General features: G+C 52.6%; 1 protein-coding gene across 1 annotated transcript; it reads left to right on the forward strand.

The window, feature by feature from the left end:
* The first annotated feature begins 880 nt into the window (after positions 1-880).
* On the forward strand, positions 881-20305 carry OTUB2 (OTU deubiquitinase, ubiquitin aldehyde binding 2). The gene is made up of 6 exons (XM_059182987.1): positions 881-1082; positions 10692-10787; positions 12165-12283; positions 15507-15591; positions 16156-16350; positions 17357-20305. Exons 1-6 carry the CDS (start codon positions 1080-1082, stop codon positions 17561-17563), a joined length of 705 nt encoding a protein of 234 aa, XP_059038970.1. The 5' UTR covers positions 881-1079; the 3' UTR covers positions 17564-20305.
* Positions 20306-20918: the final 613 nt, after the last annotated feature.

Here is a 20918-nt window from a genome sequence, read left to right on the forward strand (position 1 = left end):
TGTTCTTTCTCCTTGAGCCACGATTAACCCCCAAATTCCCCATCACAGTAAATGATATGCACTTGGAAGACAGATGTTTGTCCAAGAGTCAAGCCTGATGCCTGGGGCGGGACAGCGAGTGTGGGAATGGGCAATTGCTTAATACACGCACCTAGAAGTATTAACACCTGTAAAATGGGCACATGCAATGGGCATTGGATTGGAAGGGGGCAAAGGCACCCCCTTCCCCAGAAACCCTCCCTCCCCCAACCACAGCATCTCCTCCAGGGGGTGAGGGCTGGTGAATGAAGTTTGAATAAGACATATTCCCGTGTTTGATGTTCAGTATTAATGAGCTTGTATGCAGGCTGAGTCACCAAACCTGACTCACGTCTGTGCCATACATAGATAGCCATACAATTTCAGAGGCACAGCATCAACGATCCTGGAAATTCATTCATTCAACAACCATTAATTGGATGCCTGGTAACCTACTGATTCATGAGTTGGAAGTGGGTAAAACATTATTTAGAAGCTACACAAGGGCAGGCAATTTACTTAATGTTATTGGGCACGTGTTCCCTAAGCACCTGTCCTCTGATCTTGAACAAACTATTTAAACGTAGCCCTGTTTAGGGATTAATGAGAGCCAACTGATCTTTCAGAAGACCTCAATTTGCAGTTTTGGTCAAAAGCCCATCAGCCTTTACAAATGAAGACCTGTCTTTCTGGGTTGGGCTAACTCCTTTGCCAGTTAAAAGCTTTCTGTGTCTTTAAAAGGGGGCGGCACCCTGTCAAATGAACCCTAAAGCATAGGCTGAAGGCACGTGAAGTCCCACCCACTTTCTGTGACGTCCTGTGTCCCGGCTTCTGATTGCCCACTTCAGACGTCAATCGCGGGGCGTGTGTCTTGCTGGGACACAGTGGAGGTCTACCCTGTGGTTTGCGGAGTGGTCGGGTGTATTCTCCGCTCGCCCCCACGCCCTCGAGGCCCCCGCCGCCCGACCCAACGGCGGAGCCAGCCCGTGGCTTCCGTGGCGCCCTCCCGCACCGGATCGCTCCTTGCTGGGGCGGGACCTGGCCCGACGGCTCCGGTCACTATGGTCAGTGTCGTGGGGGGAAGCGGTGGAGGAGGAGCTGGAAGGGGGGCGCGGTGGGCGGGCTCGCCGCTGGGGCGCATGTGCGCTCGCGGGACAGGGGACAGCGTCAGGCTCAGCCCCCAGCGCGGCTCCCGCGGCGTTCGGACCCCTCAGAGGGGTGAATCGGGACGGATGCTGGGGGGCCCCGTACTTCCTGGGAAGGCCCTGTAAGGCCCCGCCGTCCCCCGTGGACGCCCAGCGAAGGGGACCCAGCCTGGCCTCTAGGACCCCCGTCCCTGGAGCTCTCGTCCCCGGTGTGTCCGAGGGTGCCGCCCGACGGTGCAAGGTAGGCGCCCTCGACGGGAACGGGAACTGGGAGGCTTCAAGACTAAGGATCGTCCTCTTTGTTAAGTAGCCCTATAGTAGGCAGCTCGGGAAGCCACCCACTCAGGGCCTTGGCCATCGGACACCTCCCCTCTCCCCCAGCCCCACAAGTGACTTAGGAGGTGCAGGAGCTGCGGTCGGGGGACATGCTCTCCATCCCGCACACCAACAGAGGGTGTGTGCATTAGGACGCCCATTGAGAGGCCGCCTCAAGTTGTGAGGCACATGAATTAGGGGTCTAGGCAGAGTGAAGACTAGGAGAACCCCTGATTCAGAGTCTTCTTGGAGCAGAAATGGCCCCACAGACAACCTGAGCCAGGTCAAACTTGGAACTTGGGTAGGTGGGGAAACTGAGGCCCGGGTAAGGAGGGGACTGGGACTGATTGTGGTGGGTCTGGGACTTGAACCCAAGCCTCTGGACTCCCAGTCCAGTGCTCCTTCAATCCACCTTCAAGGGCATGGGGGGAGGGGTCAGGCAGTCTGCAGGGGATTAGGTGTGAGGATGGCCTAAAAGCCCTTAATCCTGAGCCCCCTGCTGTAGTGTAGAGTGTGAGGGCTGGGGACCCTTATGGTGGCTTGGTGTCGCACAGCTCTGAGTTCAGATGCCTCCTCCAGCCCTTGGAAAGCCAAGAGGCTTTGGTTGGTCTTCCCCCCTGCCCAGCTCCCCCTCACCCAGCACTATTTTGTGTGTCTGTACAGTGGGCGCTGTGAGGACAGCGAGGTGACCCACGTGGGCTGCTTGGCCCAGGTAACTAGCTGCAGCTGCTCCTCTGACAACAGAGTCCTGGAAGTCGGTGGGCACAGGTGTCTGGTTCTTCTTGGCCTCCTCCGTCCCGCAGCTGCACAGGGAGATGGTCACCCCTTCAGGATGCTGCCGATGGGGAGGGGGCAAGCACTGTAACATACTTCGGACACGTACGAGGGGGCTGACTTGGGTCATCTCTCTGGCAGTGTGGCAAACACAGCGCTGGAGGCTCAGGCATTTGTTCGCCCGTCCACTCAGTCTGCATTTCTAGAGCATGACCGTGTGCCAAGTACTGGGGATCTGGTCTTGACAGGCATACAAAATCCCTGCCCTCTTGTTGTTGCCATTCAAGTGGAGGGACAGACAGACTGCAAGGAAACGAGCGAACCTATGTGATAGCCGGTGTATTGAAGAAATAAAGCAAGTCAAGGTGGTGGGGGAGGGGTGACATAACACAGGGCGCTCAGGGAGGACCTCTCTGAGGAGGTGATGCCACCTGAGTCTTAAGAAGAGGAGCATCTGGGCAGCAGGAATAGCATGTGCGAAGGCCCTGAGGTAGAAATGGGCATGTCTTGTTGGAGGAACACAAAGAGGGTGTAAGGCTGGATCCCTGGGAGCATGAGGGAAGCAAGGCTGGCGTTGTAGGACTTGGGAGGTTGTCATCAAAAGGCTGAGTCCTTTCCTACATGAGGGAGCCCCAGGAGGAAGTTGAGGACAGTTGTGCCCTCCTCTGGCTTGCATGTGCAGCAGCTTGGAGGATGGTAGGGAAGGGGGGCAGGAGCAGAAGCCAGTGCTATTGCAGCCTTCCTGAAGGCAGATGGCGGCAACTCTGGCCTGACCCAGGAACAAAGCCAATGGGGAAAAGAGAGCAAGAGGGGTGCCGCGGTTCGCATAAGCTCTGGCTGGATGGAGTGGGGAGCTGAGACCCCTGGAGGGGAGGCAGGTGTGGAGCGAGAGAGAAGTTGCGGCACAGTAGCTCAGGGATGCTGGTCAGACATCCTGGTGGCTCCTGGCTGTTTTAAGCCAGAGCGTCAGGGGGAGGTCAGGGCCAGAGACGAAAATCGGAGGCTCCTTTAGGAGATGTGTGAGTCCAGGCGTCAAATGAGAAAGTGGCTGGGGTCTGAGTTCAGGGTCTCTGCAAGGCTAGCGAATAATTGTGACCCAAGAGGGGTGGGCACCCAGACGCAGGGTCTTCCCTGTTTCCTTAGCTGGACAGCACAGAAGGGGCATGTGAGGGGGCAGGCTGAGGAACAGCCCCCCAAGGATTTCCACATCTGATCCCCAGAACCTGTGAATAAGGGCTCTCACGTGGCAACCAGGGCCTCACAGGTGTGGTGAAGCTACGGGTGCTGAGCTGCGAGAGGCCCGGATCACCCAGGTGGGGTCTGGGATGGCATCACAAAGGTCTTTATAAAAGGGCTGGGTGGTGGGGCCCCTGGGTGGCTCAGTGGGTTAAAGCCTCTGCATTTGGCTCAGGTCATGATCCCAGGGTTCTGGGATCGAGCCCCGCATCGGGCTCTCTGCTCAGCGGGGAGCCTGCTTCCCCCCGCCCCCCCCCCCCAATGCCTGCCTCCCTGCCTACTTGTGATCTCTTTCCATCAAATGAATAAATAAAAAAATTTAAAAAAAAAAAAAAAAGGGCTGGGGGTAGAGGCAGGAGGGCTCACGCGAGGATTCACGTGAGGAGCGGTGGAAGGAGGGGGATCGTGAGCCAAGGAACGCAGGTAGCTTCTAGAAAGTGAAAAAGGTAAGGAAATGGGTTTTCCCCCGGGGCCCCCAGAAATGCAGGCTAACAAATCCGTGTGGTTATTAAGTCACAGAATTTGCTCTCTTGCCATAGCAACAACAGGAAGCCAGTTCTGGACACTAGGTCTTCCCTAGATCTTTTGCCTGCAAACATTGTGATCACTCATCAGTAAAAAATGGATTATTCTATACCTTCGTGTATCCTCCATCCTGTCCTAATGCGGACCATTCAAAGGGAGTTTCCTTGTAGCTCCAGCGGCAGCCCACCGGGGAGACCCCAGTCCCGGGCAAGCAAGACCAGGGTTGTGGCCCCGGGGAGACTTGGGAAGTGACAAAGAGCTTCTGAGAGGAGAGGGGCGGTTGGCCAGGTTCTGAGCTCTGTCCCGGTGACCCTGGAAGCTCTGGCCTCTACTGGGAAAGAGCCAGTAGCTTGAGGTCAGGCCACGCGGTGAGTCGTGGCTTCTGGGGTACTGGGCCTGGTTAATGAGGCTGACTCAGCCTGCGGTCAGCCATGCCCCTGGAGCAGCCTCGGAGGAAAGTCAGGCTGGCCGAGGGCTGGCATTGCCCACTGGGGCCCACCAGCACCCTGGAGCCTGGGCTCGGGGCTGTGCACAGATGCAATAAAGGGTATGTTGAGAGGGGCTCTGTAGGCAGAAGTGTGAGTCCTGACCATTGAGGAGGTGGCAGGAAATGACAAGTGGGCACACATGAGGGTCAAGTGGGTTCTGTTCCCTGGAGGATAAGAAGGTGCAGGAAGGTAGCCAGGTCTGTCAAATACTTTTTTTTTTTTTAAGTACACCCCAAGCCCAGCATGGAGCCCAGTGCAGGGCTTGGACTTTCGACCCTGAGATCAAGACCTGAGCGGAGATCAGGAGTCACATGCTTTATCAGCTGAGCCCCCCAGGTGCCCCTTGTTGAATACTTTTGATGGGCTGGGTGAGCAGGGTCTGAGTCCCTACCAAAGACTGCCTCACTCTGTGACTTCAGGCAGATGGTTTGACCTCTCTGTGCCTCCATGTCCATTTGTAAAACATATTTCAAGGCTTAAAGGAGATAATCCACAGCACATGCCACAGTGAATGCCCAGCTACGGTGGTTTCATTTCATTCAGCAAGTGATCACTGAGTACCTGCTGGGCACCAGCTGCTGGAATGTTCCAAGGGCTTGGGGTACAACCTTGAACAAAAGGGACCAGGGACCCTGATCTTTTGGAGCTTTATTGTCTTACTGTTTTGCTTCTCATGAAAGCCCAGGGAGACTGAATTCAGACCTTGAGCTGTACCGATTCCAAGAGGAGCCTACTGAGAACTCATGGGAGGGCAGGGGTCTTGCTTGGGGTCACATGTCATCTCCTGAGACAGGCCTTCAGGGCCAGCTGGACTGAGCTACCGGAGCCCACTCCTTCTGGCTCTGCCCCTCCCTGTCCTGCAGCCTGTCAGCCCATCCCATCATCTCCCAAGGATACTTGGAGATCCTTGAACAGCTGGGCACATGGGGCCCTCGGGCAGGGAGGCAGAGCTGTGGGGCCAGAACTCCCCCATCACCCTGGCGGGGGCCGCTCCCTGTCCCCACTTGGAGGCCTCTTCACCAGAAGCTTTCAGGGTTTTGAACCAAAGTGGTTGGATGCGCAGATTGGGCTACAGATGTAGGGCTGGAGGAGCCTGGCTTTTTGCTGGTCTGAGGCTGCTGGAGCAGTGCTTGGGGTTACATGGCAAGGTTTTCGTACTGCAGGGGCTTTGGAGAGAAAACCAGAGGAAAATGGGGAACCTGACTCTACCCGTGCTTGGAGGGGGTGTGGGCTCGGGCTGGGATCCACTTTGCCACAGTATGTGCTTGGATTTCCACCCGGGGTTTTAAGGCTGCAGGAGGAAACCAGGCCAGGGAGACCGAGGCCAGGCTCCCAGTGAGGACTCAAACCTGGTCTGAATGCCGAGCCCACTCGCGAGTGCATGGGGCTGGGTCCCAGGATTGCCAGGGAAGGGCCAGTGATGGCAGAGATGTCCTTTTCTCACTCTGAAATGCAGGCCTCGACTTAACCTGCTAAGTGCGGTTTCCAAGCCGACTTGCCCTCTGCCTGACTTAATTAGCATGTATTTGCACACCAGCAATTAAAGGCTAAGATCCTTTCAGGTGTCCTGATTAGGTCTGACAGGACATTGCCAGGCCTGTCCTTTCAACATAACATCCTGGAAATTTTCAGCCACGATTAGAATATAATAAAATAATACCAATTAAGAGTCAGCCAATATCAAACCCAGAGAGCATTGTGCCAGATATATGGGCCAGTACTTTGAGGCTATGCCCAAGTTCTCCGTGGCATTTGAGACTCTTGTTTTTCCCCAGAGCTGTGATGAGGGCAGTGCTGCTGAGGAGGTGGTGGTGGTGGGTCGGGGGGCAGGGGTCGTGGGCAGGGACCTCAGACTTGGGACATTCTGGAAAACCCCATGCTCCACGCTGCCCCGATAAATCCACCTACGGCCACAGGGGGGGCGCTAGAGCGAACCCAAGGCTCCATCACCTGTGGTGGAGGAAACCGACCCGTGAACCGTTTGCAGGAGGGGCAGATCTTAAAATAGTATTGTGTTTTTGTGTGTGGTGTAAGGAAATGGTCCAGTTTCATTCTTCTGGATGTACCTGTCCAATTTTCCCAACACCATTTGTTGAAGACACTGTCTTTTTTCCATTGGAAATTCTTTCCTGCTTTGTCGAAGATTAGTTGACCATAGAGTTGAGGGTCCATTTCCGGGCTCTCTATTCTGTTCCACTGATCTGTGTGTCTTTTTTTGTGCCAGTGCCATGCTGTCTTGATGATGACAGCTTTGTAATGGAGCTTGAAGTCTGGAATTGTGAGGCTGCCAACTTTGGTTTTCTTTTTCAACATTCTTCTGGCTATTCAAGGTCTTATGGAGGGTCTTATGCTAAGCGAACTCAGTCAGTCCAAGAAAGACAATTATCATATGATCTCCCTGATATGAGGAATTTGAGAGGCGGGCAGGGAGGGACGGGGGCCATAGGGGAAAGGGCAGGAAAAAAATGAAATAAGATGGGACCAGGGAGGGAGCCAAACCATAGAGACTCTTAATTTCAGGAAACAAACTGAGGGCTCCTGGAGAGGAAGGGGTCTGGGAGGGATGGGGTGGCTGGGTGATAGACATTGGGGGGGGGGGGGCATGTGCTACGATGAGCGCTGTGAATTGTGTAAGACGATTCATAGACCTGTATCCTTGAAGCAAATAATACATTATATGTTAATAAAAAAAATTGGGTGAAGCAAAATAAAAAGGCCACAGTATCTGTAGAATAATCTGTGTGCACATATAAGACACGTGCATACATAAAACAACTCTGTAGTTTTAAGACCAATGGATTCCACTTACATGAGGTCCCTGGGCTAGGCAGATTCAGAGACGGTCAGATGGCGGCAGCGGGGATGGGGAGTTCATGTTTAATGGGTGGAGTGTCAGGTGGGGAGGATGAAAAAGTTCCAGGGATGGAAGGTGGTGACAGTTGCACAACCATGGGTGTACAGAAGGCCACAGAACTGCACACTTAAAAGTGGTTATGGGGGAATATTTTATATATACTTTCCCTCAGTTGATTCCCTCAGTATGAAGGAATCAATAATTTTGAGGGAAATTAGTATACTGTATACATTATACTGAGTATACTCAGTGCTGTGTCAATATCACTAATATTTGATATTGAGGTAAATTCAAATATTCCCTCAATACCTCAGTATTTGATACTTTCCCTCAATCAATTATATCAATAATATTGAGGAATGAAGTACCTCAATAAAAAGGTACTTATTGAGGGGTGCCAGGGTGGCTCAGTGGATTAAAGCCTCTGCCTTTGGCTCAGGTCATGATCCCAGGGTTCTGGGCTCGAGCCCCGCATCGGGCTCTCTGCTCAGCAGGGAGCCTGCTTCCCTTCTTCTCTCTGCCTGCATGTCCTCTCTGTCAAAAAAATAAATAAATAAAATCTTTTTAAAAGGGGGGGGATTTCCTTTAAAAAAAAAAAAAAGGTACTTATTGAAACGTGCCACAGAAACTACCTATGAGGGGGACATGGGAACAGGGACGAAGGGGAAGCCAGTGTTGACAGTCAAACCCCGAGTGTGATGGGCTCCATCCTCAGCGGCCAAGAGGTGCCCCAAACTGCTATTTAATATTTTTCTTTTAAATTCAATAGCCTAAGGAAATTTGCCCCACAGGCCAAGTTTATATGGCCAGTGGGAAGACCTGGATCAGCTTTCCTGGTCCAGGGTGTGTGTCCCTTTCCCTGATCCAGTGCTATATTCTCATTTTGACTGTTGATGGCGCTTTGCCACCATCTTCATTATTTCTCTTTACATTGTTACTCCTTTCCACGCCTCCGTCACTGTCCTCTCAGAAACGACTAAGTACGGCCAACTACACTTTCCCCCACCTGTTGTCTGCTGGGGTTTTGCTTGGAGCAGGCCAGGCAGAAGCAGCACTAAATACCGGTGGTACTGCTTTTAATGCACATTTAGAAAGACCCGAGCCAACGTTTTAAGTCCGCGGTCTATAGAAACAAGCCTTTTGTTAGTGAGGTGGGTAATGGGAGTCTGGAATGAAACGAGAGCGTGAGGGAAAGGGTGCTGTAGGGCCGGCACGCCGGCTGTGTTGTAACCTACCTGAGGGTCACCTTACTTTCTCTCAAAGCAGCAGAAGTGGATTTTTTTTTTAATTCGGAAACTTACAGGGTCCTTTTTTAGCACAGAGTAGTAGGAGTGCAAAACGAACCGCACAGCAACAGTTGTTATGCCAATAATGGAACTCTTCCATGATTTAGAATAGATCAAAACATGTTCACATCTCATAAAAACGCCAACCAAGTCAATAAAACAGGCTTTTTTGTTTTGTTTTGAAATAAGCTCTGTGCCCAAAGGGCGGGGGGGCTTGAACTCCTGACCCAGAGATCAAGATTCTCAGCTCTACTGACTAAGCCAGCTGGGTGTCCCCCAAAGCTGACTTGTTTTACATTTAAAAAGTACTGCAAATGAAAAATGGAACCCTTTGGGACACCTGGATGGCTCAGTAAAGCTGTGACTCTTGATCTCTGGGTTGTGAGTTCAAGTCTCTTATTGGGTGTAGAGCTTAAAGAAAATGGAACACTTTTAGGCTCCCTGCTCACTGGCCAAAAGACACTAGCAGAGTGGAAAGGATTTAAAGGTATGTTGGAAGCTGCCTTTCTCCTTGGCATGATTATTATAAAAATTGAAGGAAACTGAAAAGAGAACAACTTTTCCTCCAGATGTCCCGTCTTTTAACATGTCCAGACACCACCTATAAATATTTTGTTCCTTCTGTGACAAGTGTCTTCAGACTGGGGACATTGCTGTGGGCACTGAGCTGGGTAGAGAGCTAGGCTGTCTGCCTGGTTGGGACCCCAGGGGCGGGAGGTTAGGACCTGGCCTGATGATGCAGAGGCCCTAGTCTGCCCTGTACACAGTGTTCCTGTAAGGTCTAGCAGCTTTGTTCCCTCAAGAGCTAGACTCTGAGCTCTGTTTGCCTAGCAGTTTGGCTTATAGAATTCCCATGGGTTTCAGAGCCAGAATTGGATTAAATCACTTCCTGGCCCAAGGAACCTGACCTTGTCAGTAGAGTGGGTATAATTGCTAGTGGGGAGTAAATGAGATAATGGGGATATGTATGTCTCTGTCCCAGAGCTTGGCACATCATAGATGTACAATCATGGCATCTTGTTATTCTCTACATCTTGGACTTAGGATAGCAGCAGATCATCCAACCATTTCCCACATACTAGCTTTCAGCGTCATGGTCACAGGATGGCCGCTGTAATATAGACACTGCATCTGCATTGAAGACATTGAAGGCAGGGAGGAGGAGGAAGGAATAGGACATGCTTTGTCTCTGCTCCTTTTATCCAAAACCGAAAGCCTTCCCTCAGCTCCCCAGAATACTTGTCATGATCTGGTTGGCCAACTCTGGTTACTCGTACGGTATTGTGTAACTGTCCCCTTGAACATTTTACTTCTCTTAAAGTAAATGACCTGGGTCATTGGCTTTAATACCGATTCCTCGTACATTATTTTCATGCTGGAATCAGAGCACGTCTAGGGAGGGAGTGGAGGCAGGGGTGCATCTGCCACTTCTCTGGGCAGTCTGGGCAGAAACAGCTTGAGGCTGCAGGGAATTGACTGTTAGAACAGAGATGCCTCCTGCACTTTCCCTGGCTCCGAGGGCGGCTCCAAAGCCGCCTCCTGCCATTACCTGCTCCCTGCGGATTTCTTCTCAGCCCTCCAGAGCCCTGCCTCTGGGCCAGGAAGCTGATCTCTGGTTTGGAACTGACCAGACTCCAACTGGGCTGCAGTATGGACTTGCGCCGGTAGGTGGTACCGCAGGTAGAACACCCGCCAGATGTTCTAACCTCTTACTTCCAGCTTATCCCACAGTGCTTAGTGCAGGCTGGATGTTCAGGAATTAGTGGCAAAGGAAAGAATGAATGAGTGAGACAGGAAGGACAGGTGACAAGGAGAGAGCTCATACTCCAGCATGAAGGCTCATAGGTTAAGGGATTATACTCGAAAATGAATCCATTTGGATGATCCCGTACACGATGGAGCCGACCGTGACTCCCTGTCCAGGGAACTGACATCCAAGATAACTGGTAACGTGCCTTTTGTGGCAAGGTCCCATTCCCTATATTATGGAATTACGTGATGGAAGCCTATCCGTGGCTTTAAAATTGTCACAGCTTTGCTTCTTTTTCAGAGTGAAACATCTTTCAACCTAATATCAGAAAAATGTGACATTCTATCAATTCTTCGGGATCATCCTGAAAACAGGATTTACCAGAGGAAAATCCAGGTGAGAGAGGTTTGCAGAGGAGAGGATCTTAGAGCTAATGTGCTGGAGCTGGGATTGGAGTCCGAGGTGCCACTTTGAAAGCAGAAAGTCCTAGCCTTGGGGCCAGGCTCCCGGGCAAATTCAAGGGCTCCCAGAATATTTTGATGTTGGGCATTTGCCTCAGTGAGAAATCTTTTAGTTGCAATATATATAGCAATTTTTAAATTTTTTTTAAAAGCTAGGCACTATCCTAAGTGCTTTATTTACTGAGACATTATGTGGCAAAACCAGTACTTGTATTATCCACATTTTACAGCTGAGGGAAGGGAGGCACAGATATTAAATGGCAGCCCCACAGTCCTCCAGCTCATCCGTGAAGAAGGTAGGATGTGGACAAGGAAGCCAGATCTCGTAAGCTGCGCCCATAACCACAGTGCTAGGGCATCTCGGCAGCAAAGGGCCACTCCGTTGGCCTTTGCAGAAGGGGTTTGCCAGAAGCGTGTGGGGGCACAGCTCACAAAACCAGAGCAGGAGCAGCAGCCTAGGCTCTGTCCACCTCAGGGGCAGCATGCCTTTGCTTCTCTCTGCTCACTGGGAAGACTGTCTCCTGCAGCCGCAGGGCCTTGTGTACCCTGAAGCCCTCTCGGGAGATGAGATGCGGTTCTCACGGAGCATGACCTTCCCTGCAGAGCTGAGAGGGGGCCCCATCAACCCCAAGCCTTCTCACTGCTGTGGTGGGAGGAGGGACTCCCCGACACCTTGAAGACCGTGCTTTGCTATCAAAACCTTGCCCATAGCTCCAGGAGGCGCCCAAGGAGACTCCAGACATTTCAGAGGGAAATTGGCAGCTCAGAGCAGAGCTGGAGGTGGGTGGCCTGGGGAGAGCCACGCCTTTTGAGACATGTCTGAAGGTCTGGCCAGACTGCTTCGTTATGTCTGAGGAGGCCTCTTCTACAAACTCTGCAGACTCCTGGCTCACTGCTCAGCTACACCCCATCCCCGCAAGGGCTTTGCTTAGCTGTGCCTCCCCTGTGCCACGCATACCACTTCTGCTCCTCTCAGTGCTACTCCTCCAGGAAGCCTTCCTAGACTTCTGATGCCACTGCTCCGAGGCACCCCCGTGTTTCCCCTGTCCTGTCCTAGTTGTGTAATGGTCCATCTTCCCCAGACCGTAGGCTGCCAGAGGCTGGGCCGTGACCCGTTCATCCCTCGGTGCCTGCCACAAGGACCGGCTCAGCGTGGTTTTACGTGCGATGGAGGGTAGCTGGGAGACTGTGAAGGCTCTCAGAGGAGGCAGCAGGTGCTACCTGGGGGAGGTAGGGGCCCTGGTCCCCCACAGGATGTGATGCGACGGGTGATGGTGGTGCAGACGTCCACATTTCCTTCTCTGCCCCACAGGAACTCAGCAAAAGGTTCACCGCGATCCGCAAGACCAAGGGGGATGGGAACTGCTTCTACCGGGCCTTGGGCTATTCCTACCTGGAGTCCCTGCTGGGGAAGAGCAGGGAGGTCCTCAAGTGAGTGGGTGTAAGGGACTGCTGGGCAGGATTGGGTGCCCTGGGTCTCCCTGATGGGGTTTCCTAGGCACAGGCCTGCCAAACCCGGAAAGTGAGCTGCTGTGGGGGCGGGGTGGGGGCAGCCATGTGGTCTGGGATGGAACCGTGACTTAAGTTCGCCTAGGTGGGTTGCATTGGTTGCCTCTGAAGATTCACTCCAAGAGGAAAACAACGCTTTGCCTATTCTGAGTAATTTCAGCTGCCCCTGTTCTTAAAGGTGTGTAACCGGGTATCTACCTAGTCAGGCCTTGGGTCCTGACCCAATGCTGAGGAAGGTCTCTGTCCAGCAGCAGCTCCCAAGAGCAACCCTTTAGACCTTTGTGTTGAGGTTCAAGTCAGGGCCCCTACTGCGTCAGCATTTGCTCAAACTTCTTGGACCTTTAGAATGTGGTACCAATTCGGTCCATCTAGGGCAGGCTTCTGTTTCTCCCCAAATCCCAGGAGATGTTGCCGGTCTCAGAACACAGCAAGGAGCTAAAAGACCTACTTCTTGATCTTGGAGCTTTCACTGCCCTGAGAGGATCAGATGAAGCCCTCCCCACTCCCCCCACCACACACACAAACAGAGTGGCCGTAGGTCAGAGAACTCGGGCTTGATCCGTGGACCCTGGTGTCAGAGCTGCTTTGTGAGGGCCGCTTTCTCAACAGCAGCACTACTCTGGTATTTTGGGCTCGATCATTCTTGTTGTGGGTCGGTCCTGGGTGGTATAGGGTGGTTAGTAGTGTCCCTCGCATCCACCTACTAGATGCCCCTAGAGCACCTTCCGCCCCAAGCCATGACCATCAAAAATGTCTCCAAATTCCATCAGAAACCTCTCTCCAGATTCCATCAGAAACCTCTTTGGTTGAGGAAAGTCAGCCCTGATTGAGAATGGCTAGGTTAAGATAATCATCTCCTGGTCAAAATACAGATTCCCTCAAAAGGGATAGAAATTAGGCCACCCGTTCTTTATTTGGAATGTCATTCTTGGACAGACTGAGTCCCTTTTGATGGAGTCCCCTATCTCAAGTCACTTTCCAGTGCAGTCCAGTGCAGGGCTTTTCTCCCACTGTGTCCCCCAGAGCTGTGCCATGCTGAGGTCCGGGGCTCTGAGGCCAGACCTCACTCTACCTTACTTGCTGTGTGACTTTGGGCAAGTAACCGCAGCTCTCTAAGCCTCAGTTTCCACATTTGCGGAACGTGGGTAATCCTGCATACTCCGTGTTTGGAGGACTCAGCAAGGTGATGCTCGCAAAGCCCAGCCCTGAATGCTGGGCTTCACCCCTGCACTCCTCCCAGGGCACCCTCCCTCCCTGCAGTCATCACCCAGCAGGACACCACACACAGATCCCCCTGTAGGCCCTGGGGATGCAGGAGAGAACAAGAGAGAAACTTCCTGCCTCTGGAGCAGGCATGCTAGCAGGAGAAAACAGACCGCATGGGATGTCAGATGGCAAGACGTGTTGTAGGAAAAAACCAGATGGGGAAGGTGGCCAAGTTGTTAGGATGGAGGCGGGGGTGGGGGTAAGTGGGGAGTGCCTCATGGGCCTCTATAAAGACCCTGAATTTCAGCCTGAAAGAGATGGATCCTCTAAGGGTCTGAACAGAGCATCGCCTGGCCTGCTGGCCACTATCCACAGGACAGACTGCGAGGGCACAGCAGGGGATGTGCTCGGAGAAGGGAGAGGAGAGTGGCAGCAGGGGCAGGCGGAGGGGATGGGCTGGATTCCAGATTCCTGGAGTCAGCAGGACTTGGTCATGGTTAGGTGGGGTGCGCGAGCTGAGAGGAGTCCAGGGTAACTGCTAAGTGTGTTGCCAAAGTCCAAATGATGCTGAGTCCAGAATGTCTGCGAGCCTTTCCGCAGGAGTGTTCAGGGTGGTGGTACCCCATTTTACAGTTGAGTACACAGAGCCTTGGGAAGGTTACAAGCCTTGCCCAAGGTCACAGTGAAGCTGGCAGTGCTGCAGAGAGCGCCTCGCCCAGTGCCGTCCGAGTGCCGTCCCCCTTCCCCGCACTCATCTTGCTGGGTGGGAGTCCTGGCCTGGTCTCGGCCGGGCCTGTGTGGCACTCCTCAGTCCTCGGTACAGGGGTCAGCAGTCATAGGTGAGCAATCGATGTGGGAATGCAGCTGGGGTTCAGGGAGGGTAAGGCGGGGGGGGGGACTAAAGCCCAAGGGCAGCTGAACAGCAGGGCTGCCAACTGCCAGCACAGGGGGTCCCCCCCACCCACTCTGGACAGCATTCACCTCCCCCTCCTGGTTTAGATGTTTGCGCACCACACATGCCACCCCTCTCCTCTCTGTCCCCTCCCAAGACAACTGAGCCTCCCCCTCAGGCCTTTAGTCCCTTGTGAAAACCCCCTTCCTGTCCCATTAGGAGGCCAGCCTCCATTCCCAGGGGATAGACTGCACTACAGCCAGTGGCAGCTGCCCCCCCCCACCCCCCCGCCGCCCCAAGCCTCCTGCTGCTTGGTTCCTCTAGCACGGGCTGTTCCCTTCCCTCCAAGGACCAGTTGCTTGTTCTGTACCTCATGTCTGCTGCTAAACGTGTCCTGGGGCCAGGGGCTGCTAGGGCTCCTCACCATGCCCCCAAGTGCCAGGGCTGGTCTCGGAAGGGGGCGGCACCGTGAGGGGCCTGCCGGGGAGCAGAGAGGGATGAGCCAGCGCTGACAGAGCAAGGGCCACTGGACCAGGTTTAAAGGGTGGCCAGTGCCAACAAAGCTTTCACAGCTGTGGGGCACGGAGGCCTGACTGGTGGCGGTAACCCTTTCTGTGGTATAAATACTCCTTTCGTGACTGGTTTTCAGGCTACCACTGCGGGGTCACTGAGCAGGGAGCAAGGAAGAGATAAACACAGAGATGGCAAGAACTATGGGGACAGGAAGGACAGATTCAGGAGGCTTGGGAAGCTAGAAGTAACATGTCTGGGAGTGGGTAGTGACGGCCTCAATCTCCTAATCTGTGAAATGGGTACTATATATGCTGGGGAGGACAGAACTCCGTGTGTTACCCAGACTGTGGGGTGGAAGTGCTCTCAAAGGGAGAAGGCAGCTGAGGAGGGGTGTGTCCTTAACGGGGACTGCCTTCTCCCGTTAGGGACACACCCCTCCTCAGGTGTCGGGAGCATCGGCTGAGAGGGGGAAGACATTGTCACAGCAGTGTTCCATCATCACTTCCCCATAAGCCATCCGTCTAACCCCTTTAGGTTTAAAGAACGTGTCCTGCAGACCCCAAATGACCTTCTGGCTGCTGGGTTTGAGGAGCACAAGTTCCGAAACTTCTTTAATGCTGTAAGTTAACCTGGGCAGGATGGCTGAGGGTCCAGGTGCTTCTATGCTGGCAGAGCAGAGAGGAATGGGCAGGGGCTGGAGCCCCCCACAGCCCATGGCTCTGCTTTTGTGTCCCTGCTCCTCCCAGCTGGAGGACAGCTGCTTCCTGCGTGTTGGGACAGGGAACCCAGGGCCCTGCCCTCCCATAGGGAGGAAGTACCTCCTTTGGGGCAGTAGCTCTCAGGCCGGAAACACCCCGCTCCCCTTATCCATTCCCTCTCCACCCTACTCCCGATCCTCTTAGTGAGGGAGGTGGGACTGGAGGGTTATAAATAAGAATCCCAATCACCACAGTGACGGGAGGAGACCCAACTGCTGTCCCCTAGACAGGACTCTGGGCTAAGGTACACACTGCAGGGCATTTCCAACCCTCTACTTAGCTTTGGTCCCAGACTGACTTGGGTAACTCAATTTGAGGATTTAAAAATGGAAATATACACTGAGGAGAGGGTCCGATGCAGAGAGCCCCATGGGGGAGGGTAGGTCTTGCCTGTGCCTGCCAGCTGACAGCCCGGCGGGGTCCAGTTTTACAGTGTGGTCGAGCTGGTAGAGAAGGATGGCTCAGTGTCCAGCCTGCTGAAGGTGTTCAACGACCAGAGCGCCTCGGACCAAATTGTGCAGTTTCTGCGTCTGCTCACCTCCGCCTTCATCAAGAACCGCGCAGAATTCTTCCGACACTTCATTGATGAGGAGATGGACATCAAGGATTTCTGTACTCATGTAGGTCCTCGGGGTCTCAAGCTCTGAGGACTCAGCCCACAGCCCTGGGACCTGCTGTGTAACCCCCAGCTCCTGCGCTTGTACACACTGGGGAGGACGGGGCAGTCAGTGTGTGGGCCATGGGGAAGTGCCGTGAAAGCCCCTCTCCCCTCAGGAGACTTGAATGCCATCATCCCTAGCCAGGGGACTTCATGTCACATCTGCATTTGTAATTGGAAGAACAAGATTAGCAAGCCAGAAACAGATCCTACTTAAACTGCCTGAACACGTGGCTCTGGGCAAGTACTTCCCCCATCCAGGCCTCAGATTTCCCATCCGAGAACCGAGGGCCTTGGACTGCCCTGTTTACAGAATTGGAGAGTAGCAGCCCCTGTGTCACATGTATCTTAAGATGTGTTTTGTTTATGATGGACGGTATTTATCTAAACGGATCTGCCAGCATTTAAACCCTGGGCAGCTCTCTTGACTCTGGATTTCTGTTGGGAGCCAGCTCCCAGGGCCTTATTCTGCATGGCTGCAATCAGCAGGAGTGGAGTGGCGGCCGCCCTAAGTGGGACAAACTTGCCAGCCGCCACCATCTCTGCCTCTCTGTGGAGAGAGGCAGACTCACTCACTTGCCTAGCCCTCTGTGAAGTCCCTTCATGACCGTCCTTGTCTGCTGAAATTCTTTGGTTCTGTGCATTACCAAGCCAAAGCTTAAAAATTCTTGTCTACCTCCATCCCAATACTTCAAAGTAGTGTTCTCTTCTCACATACCACTAGAGTCTGGAATCTGAAAGATCTAGATTCCAGCCTTGCAGTGCTAGTGGGTTTCTGGCTGCTCTTCCTCAGTCTCCTCTTCTAGAAACTAGGCATGGCAGTACCACCTGATGAGCTGTTGTGAAGATTATCTCCCAGCATAGATGCTTAGACCCAGGGCCATGAAAGCCAGGGATGGAATTCTCATTTGTCCTCTGCCAGGCCCCCTTCCTAATCTGGGTTTGTTTTTTCGTTTTGGCCTTTGCAGGAAGTGGAGCCCATGGCCATGGAGTGTGACCACATCCAGATCACAGCCCTGTCTCAGGCACTGAACATCGCCCTGCAGGTGGAGTATGTGGATGAGATGGACACGGCCCTGAACCACCACGTGTTCCCCGAGGCTGCCACCCCTTCCGTTTACCTGCTCTATAAAACATCCCACTACAACATCCTTTATGCAGCCGATAAACGTTGATTACTTTTAGGCCATGCAGTGGAGCCTGTCACCTAACGGGACTGCATTCTCAATGGAACATTCCGACTTTTCAATTTTTTAAACAACTTAAAACTATAGTTAGAAAATGTACAGCCTTTTGGGCAAAGTCACTGGGAATGAGGACTACCCATCATGGACTGGTATAACTTAGTGGTACTGTTAATATTTATTTTCATGGAGGATCAAATGCTTTCTAACTCAGGGCTACAAAGCCAGAACCTCTGGCTCTGCTCCCAGTTCCCTGAGACCCTGGGCAGGTCACCTCCCCTCTCTGGACCCATTTCTTCATCTGGACAAGGTTCTTGCCAGTACTGACATTCTGTTGTATAAAAAACAGGGCCCTCTGGTTTCCTTTCTGTGCCTCTCTAATGGGGAGGAAAAGCTCAAGGTTAGCTGTCTTCAGTGACTTTCCAGTTCTACAGAGAAGAATCTAGTCCAATCAGCTGTTAGACTGGACTTTGGTGGATGGCTGACTGAAGTGTTGGCTAGTTGGCCAATGTGAGGGCTTCAGCATGGTTCCAAACATTCACCAGGGGAGTGTTTTCTTACCCTAACCTAAGGAGAAAAGGACTTTTATGCCAAAGTTTAAAAAGGGGCCTTCAGCATGAAGCTCAAGTTGTTGTGGCCTCCCCTCCTCTCTACCTCTCCGGGCCAGACCTGCTTGCTTCTGGGCAGGCCCATCAGGATTCTGCAGCTTAGCCTCACCTAACAGGCTCAAGGAAGGCTGGGGTCTGGGACCAGGAAGCTGTCTCGCCATCCCCAACAGCCTGGAAGTAGAATCTAGGTAATCTGCCAGGTGGAGACAGCAGTACATGCAGCCACAGACTCCAGCTGGGCAGGGCAGACATGTTTTGCAAGGTTGTCTGCAGCTTCTTTCCATTTTCCCCCTTCTGCTGGGTGTTGTGGACTGACAGGAAGTTAGGGGGGAAAGAACAGACAAGCTGAGGTAACTGGCAAGGAGGGACATTTGCTGTGAAAACTGCCTAGAAGCCAAGAGCCCAGGCTGGCAGCCTCCTTCGTTTGTCCCCCTAGACCTTCCCCTTAGTAACAAGCCTTGTCACCTTGCTGCCCCAAGGACCTTGAAGAGCCCAGCTGATCTGGGGTACTGCTAGCAAGCGTTCTTCCTCTGTGGGAGGAAATGGAGACCGTCCAAGTGTGGAACTGCCCATGGGGTACTCCCCTAACCCAAGGTGTTTTCTCGCAGGTTCTCTTCTGCAGGGATTTCTGAGAATCCACACTGCATGTCTGCTGGCAGCCAGACCATACACAATGACTGGGTAGCAGACTGCTGAGGCCTTGTATACAAATGGAAGATTTGTATCATTCTTCTACCTTTGTGAAAACAGATGTTAGGGTGCTTAATGCCAGGCAGGGACCCAGGTTCCCCTACTGCATTAGCTGGAGCTTAAACCCAAGGGTTCACACTAAGTGATCATGTCACTTTTCCACAGGAATGTAAACCTGACCTTGATCTCTGAATTGGTGATATCCCACCCTGCTCTGGGTAGGAATGCTAGATCTGCGACAAACACACTGGAAGACTGGGGGAAATGTTATGTGACTTGTGACTATCAGGATTCCCAATTTTCAAACCAAAGGGTATGAACACGGCACATGCCCGTGGCTGCTCTTGAGGGTCTGTGGGACGGTCCATGCCTCCACCTGGGCTCTCACACCTGGCATAAGCAGCAGTGGCCACTTCTTGGCATGTTCACAAAAGTAGAGATTTCTCTTTGGCAAACTGGCTGGAGAAATTCCCTCTCAGGCTTCCTATGTCATGCTTCTAGGTCTAAGCCCACCAGTGCTCCCATGGAACCCTCTTCCAGAAGAGTTCCTATCAGTTTCAAATCAGAATGCCACAGGCAAATTATTCTCAAGTTCTTACAATGTGCTTCCCCCTTTTCCCACAAAACCACTGGTCCAATCCAAGCCATGGCTCTCTGCTCTCACATCCAACCTCAGATGGTCTGAGGCAAGCACCGATGCTGAAAAGGGAGTGACAGAATTCAGGAACTTGTTCAAATCTAGCCATCTGGGGAGGTTACTTTGCTGGTCTACAGCAGCCAGTTCTGCTGGCATTCAAACCTCCTGGACAGGTCTGCACCCACCTCACCAACCCCTCTCTGTCCAGACCGAAAGGAGGCGGGAGAGTTGCTTTGAGAGTCTGTATAACTGCACATTTATTACTTTCTTTCCAAAGGGAACTTTATAAATGGGAACGTTTAGCAACAAAAAGAACAAACTGTCCTTGCTTTTGACTGGGTTCCTATTATAAGCACAGAGGGCTTCTGGAGCCAGACCCGCCTGGGTTTGAATCTCCCCTTTCCACAAGCTCTCGGCCAAGAACTTCATCTCTTGAGCCCTAATTCCCACGTCAGTGAAACGGAGACAGCACCTACGCAGCACAGGATCACTGCTTAAAGTGTAACAAGATTATGTGCGAGACCAGACACCCAGTGCTCTACAAGCCGGGAAGCAGAACACTTGCTGCAATGCGGGCAGGTACTTCCTTGGCAGGGAAACTCTGGCTTCCCCAACAGGGAAGTGTCAGGACCCATGAGACAAGTGTAAGAACTGTTCTCATACTGCGCAAAATGGGGGCAGCAGCTGTGGCTCAGTGAGCAGCTGGTGGGGGGAGGGGGAGTGGGATGGGCAGGCCCTACAGCTTCTCCTGGCAGTTGGTGGAAACATTTTCCTGCATTAAAATGGTTTCCATGACAACCTTTGTCCCGGTTTCTTAGTATTTGGTATCTGACATGCACTGAAGATCACCTCTCTCCCATGGGGCTTATGTGTATGAGTGGATTAGCAGAGAGCGGGTTCTCGTTTCGTGGAAGATCCAGATACTCAGGAACTTCTGCCTTTGGGCTCGAGATACCAAAGAAACCACAGGACTCACCAAAGCTTTACATCATCAGGTCAAAGAATAGAACTGCCAAGGATGCTACCCTTAGCTTTAAAACTAACTCTCCTTAACATAGGACTTGCCCTGCAAAAAAATAAGAGCATGTGCTGTTAAACAACGAGGGCTGCATGTCAACAGACATCAGTGGGTCTGTCTGGCCTGTAACCAGTAGCCTCAGGCCTCTCATGACTCAGGTACTGCTAAGGTTCCTGAAGGCTGCTCAAACTGCCACTGTATCCTCTGGATAATGGTGAGTCCCCTACCACCGCAGCTCCACCAGCTGTCACCCAAGAAATGATCTCACAGACTAGGATTGTTTTCTACTTCATTGTCCTCCCTGGGTCACTGGTGACCCTGGGGAGACATTCCTTGACAACACTGCTGTCCTTTTAAGACTGAAGCAGTTTTCTGAACATGCCCACAAGGAAA

The sequence above is a fragment of the Mustela lutreola genome, chromosome 7 (genome assembly GCF_030435805.1).
Source record: "Mustela lutreola isolate mMusLut2 chromosome 7, mMusLut2.pri, whole genome shotgun sequence".
NCBI classification, from domain to species: Eukaryota; Metazoa; Chordata; class Mammalia; order Carnivora; family Mustelidae; genus Mustela; species Mustela lutreola.